This window comes from Lolium perenne, chromosome 3 (assembly GCF_019359855.2).
Source record: "Lolium perenne isolate Kyuss_39 chromosome 3, Kyuss_2.0, whole genome shotgun sequence".
Taxonomy (NCBI): domain Eukaryota; kingdom Viridiplantae; phylum Streptophyta; class Magnoliopsida; order Poales; family Poaceae; genus Lolium; species Lolium perenne.
The window spans coordinates 105,815,647-105,826,768 of NC_067246.2; the positions used below are offsets into that span (position 1 = coordinate 105,815,647).

At 42.7% G+C, this 11,122-nt stretch overlaps 2 protein-coding genes, 1 long non-coding RNA gene and 2 other non-coding genes across 5 annotated transcripts; 4 read left to right on the forward strand and 1 right to left on the reverse strand.

The window, feature by feature from the left end:
• Nucleotides 1-353: 353 nt before the first annotated feature.
• Nucleotides 354-425, forward strand: TRNAQ-CUG (transfer RNA glutamine (anticodon CUG)). Its single transcript has one exon. It is a non-coding gene; the product is annotated as a tRNA-Gln (tRNA).
• A 233-nt stretch (nucleotides 426-658) lies between these two features.
• On the forward strand, nucleotides 659-3,623 carry LOC127342076 (uncharacterized). The gene is made up of 3 exons (XM_051368009.2): nucleotides 659-1,065; nucleotides 3,022-3,249; nucleotides 3,366-3,623. The coding sequence occupies exons 1-3, from the start codon at nucleotides 788-790 to the stop codon at nucleotides 3,373-3,375; spliced, it is 516 nt and encodes a 171-aa protein (XP_051223969.1). The 5' UTR covers nucleotides 659-787; the 3' UTR covers nucleotides 3,376-3,623.
• LOC127342078 (uncharacterized) lies at nucleotides 1,073-2,609 on the forward strand. Its single transcript, XR_011755187.1, has 2 exons — nucleotides 1,073-2,093; nucleotides 2,231-2,609. It is a non-coding gene; the product is annotated as an uncharacterized lncRNA (long non-coding RNA).
• Nucleotides 1,169-1,240, forward strand: TRNAQ-CUG (transfer RNA glutamine (anticodon CUG)). Its single transcript has one exon. It is a non-coding gene; the product is annotated as a tRNA-Gln (tRNA).
• A 146-nt stretch (nucleotides 3,624-3,769) lies between the features above and the next one.
• On the reverse strand, nucleotides 3,770-8,812 carry LOC127342071 (protein DEFECTIVE IN MERISTEM SILENCING 3). The gene is made up of 8 exons (XM_051368005.2): nucleotides 8,656-8,812; nucleotides 8,300-8,405; nucleotides 8,097-8,211; nucleotides 7,037-7,244; nucleotides 6,723-6,914; nucleotides 6,316-6,636; nucleotides 5,408-5,636; nucleotides 3,770-4,439 (listed from the first exon to the last, which is right to left on the reverse strand). The coding sequence occupies exons 2-8, from the start codon at nucleotides 8,345-8,347 to the stop codon at nucleotides 4,248-4,250; spliced, it is 1,305 nt and encodes a 434-aa protein (XP_051223965.1). The 5' UTR covers nucleotides 8,348-8,405; nucleotides 8,656-8,812; the 3' UTR covers nucleotides 3,770-4,247.
• Nucleotides 8,813-11,122: the final 2,310 nt, after the last annotated feature.

An 11,122-nucleotide genomic window follows, 5' to 3' on the forward strand; every position in this document is an offset into this window, starting at 1 on the left:
ATTACATTTGTTATATATTTGTTGAATAGTCACCAATGAATGTCCGACGTAGTAAAATTTGATCGAAGTTGTGCATATCGAGATGGGTGACAGAGAAGGAGCACACGCATGAGCTACTCCTAATCTACATGTCGTCGCGATTGCTTGAAGAAAATTTGATAGAAGTAAAGAAAATCCAACTCGCACTATATTACCAATTCGAGATTAAACTTAGGCCCAACCTCTTGTCATACATTATGAATTGTCCTTTTGAAGGTTTTCTCAGGATTATTTGGTCAATAGGCCTGAAGCAAGGACTAGCAGGGTCTCGGTAAATGGTTTATATTCAGGTTGTAGTGCCAGTAATCAAATCAGGTTCTATGGTCTAGCGGTTAGGACATTGGACTCTGAATCCAGTAACCCGAGTTCAATTCTCGGTAGAACCTAGTTTTTTGATTTTTTTTTTCATTTGTATTTTTTTCCCACATGAACGGTATGACTTCTCACGTCAAGATAACAACAATCATTTTGAGGTAGCCAGTGTTTTTTTTATCATCTGCAAGCAAAATTTGAAAACAAACAGTGCAGAGACAAAGAAAAACTGATTAAATCCCCCCCAAAAAATCACCCACCATGCATTATCCTCACCACAAAGCTGCGTCCCGACCACGTGGCTCCCAGTTCATCGTCCAATCTTTCTCCACCTTCCCCAATTTTCTCCTCCATTTCTTCTTCTTTCTCCCCTGGCTCCATCTCCAGGGAGGGAGCAAACGGAGAGCACACAGGGAGTGTGGCAGACACTACGGCAATGGCGGCCTCCCTCTGGCTGCTACAGCTCCCCGCTCCTCCTCCCCACAACGCCGTCCTCTCCTCGACCAACCACTCCTCGTCTCCTTCCGCATCTCGTCTTCTGCACAGGAAGCTCGCACCAACAAGAGCCAGAGGCAGCCTTCTCTGCAGCTCATCTGGTAGCTCTTCATCTTCTTCCGTTGTGACCAAAGACCAAGAGGGAGCAGCAGAGGCGACGTCCCCTGCTCCTGCTCCGGCACCTGTCAGCTACGACTACAGGGATGACCCCAACTTCAGGTACATGCTTCCGTATTATACTTGTCTCAAATTCACTGGAAACTATGATTATGCAAGTGATGAATAAACTATAAATGGTGGTGACGAATCTTCATCAGCAAATGGTTCTATGGTCTAGCGGTTAGGACATTGGACTCTGAATCCAGTAACCCGAGTTCAATTCTCGGTAGAACCTATTTTTCTTTTGTTTTTTTTGTTTCCACTGTTGTAGTACGTGTATTAGCTGAGTCACATCCTGTTTGACAACTTTTGCTAAACCGCTTTATCTTTTTCTTTTTTTGTTTCCACTAGCGGAGGTTGGAAAAAGCGCTAGGCGTAAGCGAGACAATTGTCGTCGCCTAATGCCTAGGCGATGCTTAAGCGGCCTAGGTGCAGCCTAGGCATCATTTATACCATCAAGTGTGTATATGGGTTATTATAGCTGAGTCACATCTTGTTTGACAACTTTTGCTAAACCGTTTTATCTTTTTCTTTTTTTGTTTCCACTGGCGGAGGTTGGAAAAAGCGCTAGGCGTAAGCGAGGCAATTGTCGTTCGCCTAATGCCTAGGCGATGCTTAAGCGGCCTAGGCGCAGCCTAGGCGGGCATCATTTATACCATCAAGTGTGTATATGGGTTATTATATGTGAATAAAAATTAATTTAGAGCATGCAAATACGAAGCACCGATACGGCAACACGGATACGGCGATACGGAGACGGCGATACGGGATACGACGATTTCAAAAAACAGCGAAACGGCGATACGGCGAGTATATGTATAAATGCAAAAATATAATAGACCATAAATCAAAAATCATAATGAAGTAAATACAAAAGATGGGATAGAACATAGAAGTACTGCCCCATTTTCTGTCTATGGAATTGCTTGCACTAGGACCAACTGAAGATTGACCTCCTGCAGATGCCATCTCACTTCCTGGCCAGCCAAGCAATCGTGTCAAACGGGAGAGCAACAATCAAGCAGCAATACGCAGGCCTAGCATTAGGACTAGCAGAGCAGCAAGCAAGCAGCTGCTACCAATCTCAGGTACATATGGGAGGCAGCAGCCAGCAGTACCTTGGGGAGGCAGCTACCTATCTTAGCACTAGCCTACCACCAAAAGAAGACTGGCTGCCTACCATGCCACTGCCTGCGGATGACATGTCGTCGGTATCTCACTCCAGGTATCGATAGCACCAAAAAAAGACTGGCTGCCTGCCGTGCTTCTTCACCATCAGAAAAGTAGCACACCAGAAAGGAGAAAGCAAGCAGAGGTTTTGAAGTATCAGTGCTTCGTAGATTCCAGGTATCGTCGGAGTATCGTTGGAGTATCGGCGGAGTATCGGCATTCTTTTCTTTCTTTTTTAATGTGGGAAAATGGGATACGCCAGCGATACGTGTATCGGAGTATCGGTGGAGTATCGGAGTATCGGAGAAGTACGGTACGCAGCGGCAAGTTTTGAAGTATCGGTGCTTCGTAAATGTGTGAATTTTTAAGAACTACCTTGAAAATAATGCCCATCTAACTCGATCGTGAAATATTGCATGTTTTCTTATTGTGGAGGACAATTTCTTAGTTACACTGCCTAGACTTCCGCTTATGCCCTAGGCGAGGCGTTTGTCCATCGCCTAGTGCCTAAGCGTGCTTAAGCGGTGCCTAAGCGTCGCCTTGTCCAACAGACATCTTGTTTGACAACTTCTGCTAAACTGAATTACCATTCCATTTCTTTTGAGAAACCGTAACTTTTAAAAACTGCTGATGTAAACTCTAAATAAACTACAATGAGTAGATGCCATTTTTATCTCCAAAAAAGGAGAGAAAAGATTTCGAACAGCTCCTGAGCCAGACAAGAAAATGTAGCTTACCGATAAGTCCGTAGATTCATCTCGAAATTCAGTTAGATTTTTCTATGGTGTGTTCCAAATTTCAAATAGCTTGTACTAGATGAAATGATGATGTGCTGACCGTGCTTAGGGGGTGCAAGGGCTGCGGCCGGGAGGAAACAGAGAGGGGCTGCAATGGTGAAGGGCGGATCATGGGCGGCATAGCTGCCGTCCCCTTGTTCGGCTGGTGGCCGATCAAGGCATACCGGCCGTGCCCCGGCTTTGTCGCCTCCGGCGGCCGGTACAGGCGCTACGGCCAGAGCATGGACGATGTTATAGCCGGCAAGGGGAGGAAAGTCCCCTCCAGCAGCAACAAAAGGTGCGTCTAATGACTGAAAAGCACACGTCCACAATTCATTTCCGTTTGCAAGCTTGATTAAGAAACAAAATACAGATATCCATTGAACCCAAGGGGATCTCATTTGCAATTTGCAGTGACAAGTAATTCAGATCCAAGGAAGTGTGGTGCATGCTGAAGACAGGAAGAGAGCCTGGTTCAACTCTTCAGATTTTTATTACTCGGTCTTGACATTGTCTAGCTAGGCCAGATTCTTGGAGCAGTGTTGGAATCTAATCCAGCCTGCACAATTTCACATTACTATTTTTGTAGCTCGGATTTGACGGTTCCATCTTGCAAGCGACTACGGGGAACTTGTGGAATTGTATTGAACCCTGCTGGTAGCTTTCGACACACGGACAAGGTTGCCTCACGAAAAACGTGTTCTATCACAACCTTATTATATGGTTTCCGCTGTGTCATGACATAAATTCAATGCCAAATTTCAACAAGCAAAATGATAACCATTGTAATCATCAGATCAGCCAATGCAGCTAAGATGTATCAAGAATTGTTACTTCTTAGTAATCTAGGCTGCTTCACTGATAATACACTGATTTGTTATATCATGATTCATACATGATTGGAGGGAACAAAAGCTCCTGCAATCTTCCAGCAGGACGGTTCAGGAACAAAACAATCAGCTAGTGAAGAAACAAGACAACACTTTCCCTGTTGCCTGAAATCTTCTCCTGAATTCGGTTAGGTTGGACCTTTTCTATCACCTTCTCTTCTCTTTTGAGAGGTACGCAAAAGAAGTGAAGGGGAAAAACTAACAAAATAAGACAACCGTTTCAAACAGCCAGAGACAGACCACCAACTCATGAACAGAAGTCAGTTCTGTACTAACTTTTTGCATCTCTACTGTGCACTAAAAACTAGCTTCAAGAACATCGCAAAACGAAGTTGGTTTAGCAGGAATGAAACCAGCACATGCAATACTCCCAGCACAAGAACATTGCATGTGAACATTTATACTGTCAGCGCATGTGGGGGGGCTTGGCTGCAAATGAACTGTTTCCAGGAGTTCCTGCAAATGGGTTACTTCTAGGAGTTGCTGCAAACGGGCTACTTCCAGGAGATGCTGCAAAGTGGTTACTTCCACGAGTTGCTGAAAATGGATTACTTCCTGGAGTTGCTGGTGACCGATTTGTTGGCGAAACCTGCACCCTCTGCAGAAAAGTAATCACATCAGGTCCATTCTCATGTTCAGTATTTTTCATCATTTACTTAAATGCGGAAAATAAAAATGATGTCTGCCTGTTCTAGCGAAGTTAAAGTTTTTTTTAAGTAAGTTGGATGGGCAGAACTCCTGAGACTATGAAAATCAAGTGAAGCATATAAATCTCCTGCAGCTCTTGTATGACATACTGCATGAGAGCATCAAGTATTTCTCTTTTTTACTGAGAGAAAAAAAAGGTATCTTGGTATATCTACAAGAGACATGGGAAGAATGTAACACTGATCAATAACGATTTGCCCCATAACTCATGCTTTCATAAGTTGCAGTATGTTACATTACTGTGCAGCACCTTAAAATTTGATTTCAATGAACCGGCCATTGTTAATGAACTCCGAGGTAGATAAAGCATTCAAGTATATGGGAGAATCAAGTATGTTTCCATCCTCAAAAACAATGACTAATCCACATAAATACATGAATCAAATCTATCAGGCTATTAGTATCCTCCAATCATGTTATTACATGAATTTTGTGTATATGCTCCATAAGTATCATTCTGAAACCAACAGATAACTGATGCAGCATGTGAAGGCTGAATATGGCAGTGCTATTGTTGTGTCATTTATACCACAGAAAACAGATGAGGAAAAGGTGATCACTGTTTTTCATTTCTATTTTTATAACAGACCACTCTGACTCACCCCTCCTGTTCAGCAGGCAGCTGTGGCCAAGATGCACCACAAAAATTTCAGAGCATAATAAACCTTACATAAACTACATTGAAATACCAGATCTCAGAGAAAGATAACCAGTACATGCTGCGGAAGCTAAAATTTGTGCATACATCATGTTGCATTGTATTGCTGCCTTATGCGGTTTTTTTTTTCTTTTTTGCGAAAGGCTGCCTTATGTAGTAGCTGAAGTTTCGAGGAGAAAAGAAAGGAACTGTGAATGCACCTTTGCCACCGATGGTGAAATGAGACGACTGTCCATAAGCTGTTGCTTTAGATTGGCGAATAAGTCCTTAACTTGCTTTAACAGCTCTTCCTCTCTTTTTAAATCCTCAATAAGCCTTTCCTTCTCCCAGTTCTTCAGTTTAACTTGATATTCCATTTCAGTGGTACTTCCATGTGTGCTTGAATCCACAAGGCTTGCAGCTACAGTAAATTTCACTTCTACGTTTTTCCTACAAATGTCACTTATAATCATCAACAAAAAGTGATGACCTAAATTTTAGTACAAAAAGAGCAATAAGTATACGAACTGCTTTGAGTATGTAAATCAGGGTAACGTAACAATAGAGTAGGATTTCTCTTTTGAGAACATAGAAAATTACAAGCTGCATTTCATAACGATTATTAATAAAGAGGCAGAGTGACTGCAGATCCTTAATAGTTTTGCTTACTGTATAGATCTTACTGGAATCGACATTACTGTCTTATTTCAGCTGTAACAAGTTTTATAAACTGAGCTTGTGAAAGATAATCCTGATTTTTATTGAATACTCCATCTGTCCCAATGCAGATGGCGCGACTATATTTCATGTTTTAACTTTGACCAATATAACACGTGTTACTTGTTATAAAAATTATACCACTAAAAACTTTATCTGGATACGAATTTAATGGTATAATTTACATGAAATATAGTCATTTTTGTTGGTCAAATTGATGGTCAAACTTCGAACTCAAAAAACACGTGTGCCACCTAAATAGGGGCAGAGTGAGTATATGTTTTTACAGGCAGTGAAATGTCTAGAGTCATAAAAGGACTCGCTAATCAGGAGAATCTGCAAAACTCAAACACTGTCATCCATCATCAACATTATGAAGAAATCTTAAGGGATGAAATTCATATTTGTGTACCAATCACCAAGGCAGAATGAACCATTAGGCCTGAATATACCACCATCCAGAGAAATGGCACCATCATTTATCAAGGGAATAGCACTTCGCAGATCAGCTGTAGTTTTATAAACTTGCAAATGAGAAAACAAACTGTAAAACAAAGTCTCCCTAAGGCCATGGCCATTGGGTGTGAGATAACCCAAGTATGCCTCGTCCATATGTATCATATTTACTGCGAAACCAAGAAAGCCAGGAGGAGCCTCCCCACTAGGCAACCTTGGTTTATGCAATATAAGATGTCTCTGTCGATCATCAATCATAACTTTTCCAGAAAAAGGCCTGCGGAGTGTAGTAGTGTATAATGTTAAAGTGTTCACACAGTCTGAGTCCAATGGAGAATAGGAGAATTTAATATAGAATGGCACCTTATGTTTTCAAGACAGAACACGGTGAACCTCCCATCCAGAGGCCTTCCAATTGTGCCAGCAAGTCGATGAATACCTTCTTTCTTATTAATGATGCCTTTGTTGTCATATATTTCAAGATCCTTGATGCAATTATAAGTATTGCAAACGAGGCCAAGCATATTGTCTATTCCCAAGTACTCTGACAGTAGGCTATCACAAATTTACAAGAAGAAAATGATAACATCAAACGTAGACAAACAAGCATATCGTGTGAAGTAAATTAGCACCAACAGAGACGCTAAATCCAATAGAAAACAAAGATAAAAACTGACCTGCTTAGATTATCATCATTTACTTTTCCCAAGGTAGCCACAACACCAAGTACATCTTTCATTATTTGCGTTTGTTCATACTTGCGCAGATGGCATACAAGCGAAGCCGCTGTCTTTTCCTGATTAAGTATGCTTTGAATAACAAGCGTCTCAGCTTCTTGAACAGATGTACCATTATTTGCAATTACCACCCCCTTTCCAAGTTTAACTGACAGAAGTTCCAGGAAACAGCATATAAATAGGGGCGATAGATTTAAGAAAGAATAGGACACCTATTGTACGATGATTTGAAATTACATCACCCTTTCCAAGTTACCGTCAAAAGTTCTAGGGTTCAGCATATAAATAGGGGCAATAGATCGAGAAAAGTAGAGGACAGCTCTGGCTTCCTTTTATAAAATTGGCACAAGGGCATCATGTGAAAATACTACTCATAGCCAATTGTATCTTTTGTGCATCTCACGTGTACACTGAATTTAAAGTTGGAAAACTGCATAGATGCATAACAAGCTCTTCACTGGTAGCAGATTTTCTGGAGAACATGTTTATACTTGTTTGTACATGTCATTTTATAACACGGAATCTTCAGATTCTCAAAATGATGTTCGTTTTTAGCAAGCGTGTAATTGCACACCATCTTATCAGCTATTTGATAAACCATCAATTCAGGATTCAGCATTCGCAAGGGTAGTCATTCAAGTTTGAACACTGCAAGTTTCTCTGATAATGTTAACGTCATTCGAAACAATGCTACACACGAGTTTTGGCAAATAGAGTCCATAAATGATAAGAGTTTAACTACTAGTCCCTCCGGCTCAGTATAGTTTTTGTGGCATACAATTCATATTTTGTTGCCCAAAATAGTGGTCAAAGTTTTTCTTCAACTCTGTACGCGTCTGTTAAACTGAACCGGAGGGAGTACCAAGAACTAGACAGCTTAATGTTTGAGTAACACAAACACCGCACAATTAATACGTTCCATGGTCTGCCAGACGGTATCCGTCCACTTCATTCTCAAACAAAGAACAAGCCAATGTGACGAACAAACAAAACATCTTACTTCTGAGGTCGGCTATGGACTCTTGGACGGTGTTGATCTCGGACTTGAGGAACCTGATGTTCTCCTCATGGTGGTTGACCTTGAGCCCCAGCCTATGCAGCTCGTCCTGCAACACCTGCAAAGCACATCCACCAAGATGTAGCCTCACTGCATTGGACGAAAACCAGAACTGAACCGGGGGAAGTGGAGCCCGAAAGGCGCACCTTGTCGTTGAACTCAAAGGTCTGCTGCGTCAGCGGGGTAGCCTCCATGCTGGTGCTGCGTTCTGCAGGTCGAGCCGCCACGCCACACTAATAAGTGATGACAAAGCTGCAGAGGAATAGGGAAGAAACGGGAGTCAGAACCCCCAAATACGGCCAGAATCTGTGCATACGAGCAGCGCCGACGGATAGTTGAGGAGGAATAGGGGTTTCGCGAGTTGAAAATGGAGATGGCAAATAGCGGGACAAAGCGGATGCGGAGACGGCCTCCCGGTCCCTGGGCGGAGCCCGCGGGAGTCCGAAGAGAACCCACGGCATTCCTGGCGGAGGTCTTTTATAGGAGGAGGAAGAAAACTCACCTCGGCACCATCGTCGCTGGGAGCTGAGGTCGCCGGCGACGCGGCGACCAGGGAGGGAGGGAGGGACGGGCAGACTGAGATCAGCTTTGGCAGGAAGGCCAATAGGCAGAGACGAGAGGGCTTGGTTTGGGGATGAAGCTCAAGGGAGGGTTTGCCCGATCAGATCTACTCCGGTTGGACTGTCGTCTTCTATCCCTCCACATTAACTCCACGTGAATACTACCTCCGTTCCAATGAATAAGGATTACATTTATTTTAAAAAAATTAAATAATGTAAAGTTTGATTAAACTTTTAGGAAAATATTCATATGTAAAATCTAAAATCAACACCATCACCGTTAGATACATCATAAAATATTTTTTATATATTATCGATGTTCTTGATGAAATTTTATAAAAAGTTGGTCAAAGTTTACTTAGCTTGACTTTTCCAAGACCTTGACCATTGAATGGAGAGAATAGTATACGGTGATAAGTTGGGGCCATTAACTCGAGTCTTTAGCATTAAACTATCACTTTCCTGCATAAATTCTAGAAAACTACATTTTACATTCTCGCCTTGCGCCCTTCCTCCTTGTAAAAGGAGTGTGGTGACGGTGCTGGTTCGCGAGAGCACCGGAATAGGCCGAACAACACCATGGTCCTCGCAACCCTAGTGGCGGCATTGAGCAGCAGTATCCCGCCCTTCATGTCCTTGGCGATCTGCCCCTCATCCTTGTTGGCAAGGAATCGGTCCAACTCTAATGTGAGCGTGAGTCGGTCCTCTGTGCCGCCTCGGCTCAGGACACCGATGCGGTACGAGAGGAGGAGTATGCGGCGGTCCTCGAGCGGGAGGCCACCATCGCAATATTTGGAGCCTTGGAATCATCGTGGATCAGAGGGCAGGTGAGGCATGGTGGGAGGGAGGCGGCGCCCTACCTCATCAGAGCAGGAAGGGGCAGAGATCGCGGTGGTGCCCGACTCCCTTCCTGGCCAAGGTGCTCCTGCCATCGGGCGGCATAGGGCACGAGGAAGGAAGCAGCCTCCTTCACATCTCAACCATTTTTTTATTTTTTAATTGGCTGACTAGTGGGTCCCTATCAACATTAGCAAGTTCATTAAGTTTTGTGACACGTCAGCCTTACAGGTGCGTACCACAATCATTGTCAAACGTGTTTAATTCAAGTTTAGTGCATATTGCCAAAAAGAAATGCACTATAGTGGTCGCATTGTCACGGAAACCTAAAGTGCTAGTTTTTCAAAATTTATGCAAAAAGTGGTAGTTTTATGCTAAAGACTACAGTAACTTTGAGCGCAAAACTGTGGTGACCCAGCATACCACTGCATTGTGTAGTATGCAAGTCGTTGACATAACACCGATGAAACACCGTTCCACTAGTATTACATCCCTCAGAGTGGTACAACAGAAATATATGCGGTTCCAAGGCATATCTATAGATTTACACACAGACTCTTTACATAAGATCAGCACAGCCTCTGCAAATAAGCTCCAGAAGAACGAATCGTACTCTAATCTTATCACGAACTCTATCTATGGAGAAATTGACTAGCTATAGAGGCTATGCCTGGGTTATAGCTAAAATAGGAGCTAGGTTTAGGGAGCTAGTTCTCTTCTACTGCTAATCTAGGTTTTCTCCATGGTGGATGTGGTGTTTGACTCTTCTGACAGGGTCATGTCCCTTGAAGTAGTTGTTGACTTCTCGGCCTTCGAGTTGCACTGTAGATCCTGAAAAACTTCCCACGATAATCCTTTGAATCAAAGAGGCCCTTATAACAATCCTAACAAAGTTTGTCGGACTTATGTAGTGCCAGATCCATATGCCACGTGATGCTCTGTTGTACGATATTAGAGAATGATTTGTGGAATTATCATAAGACATGAAAAAGAATTGGATCACAATTATTTTAACCCAGCTTCAGTGATAGTTCTCCCTACAATCACACTTGTGTAGCTCGATTGTAGCAGCATCAGATTACGCAGAGGAATTTACATAGCGTATAGTTCATCTGTTTGCAGTTCGACCTTGGAGATGTCCAAAACGTACAACATGAGGCCAAAATGCGGCGCACAAAGGCTAGATGTTCCAAATAAGCCATTTGCTGATATTTCTCATTCTCAAGCTCTAGTCCAAACCAACCAATATAGAAGGTTCTTGTCTCTCGGACCTTCAAACGAAGGAATTATTTGTTTGGGTGTGGGTGTGACTCCCTAAGCACATGAACTCTTAAATGTGCTCTCTTCTGATGCAAGTATATATCGTGCTCATGGAAGTAAACATAGTTGTCCTCTCACCTAAACATAGTTATGTAAAGGCGGGAGGAAATGGTCGATGTGAGAACTGACATGTGTTGTACCTTTGAATGAGTAGTAGGCGTGCTCAAATATGATTTCACAATAATGAGTTCTACCAACTAGTAGATGTGGAACATTACAAATAGTCCCTATGTATTTGAAACTCCTAATATT

Coding starts and splice junctions, on each gene's coding strand:
- LOC127342076 (XM_051368009.2), top strand. CDS start 788: ATGGCGGCCTCCCTCTGGCTGCTACAGCTCCCCGCTCCTCCTCCCCAC. Junction 1,066..3,021: donor AGGGATGACCCCAACTTCAG/GTACATGCTTCC, acceptor GACCGTGCTTAG/GGGGTGCAAGGGCTGCGGCC.
- LOC127342071 (XM_051368005.2), bottom strand. CDS start 8,347: ATGGAGGCTACCCCGCTGACGCAGCAGACCTTTGAGTTCAACGACAAG. Junction 7,245..8,096: donor GTCCATAGCCGACCTCAGAA/GTAAGATGTTTT, acceptor AACTTCTGTCAG/TTAAACTTGGAAAGGGGGTG. Junction 4,440..5,407: donor TTTCACCATCGGTGGCAAAG/GTGCATTCACAG, acceptor ACTTTTCTGCAG/AGGGTGCAGGTTTCGCCAAC.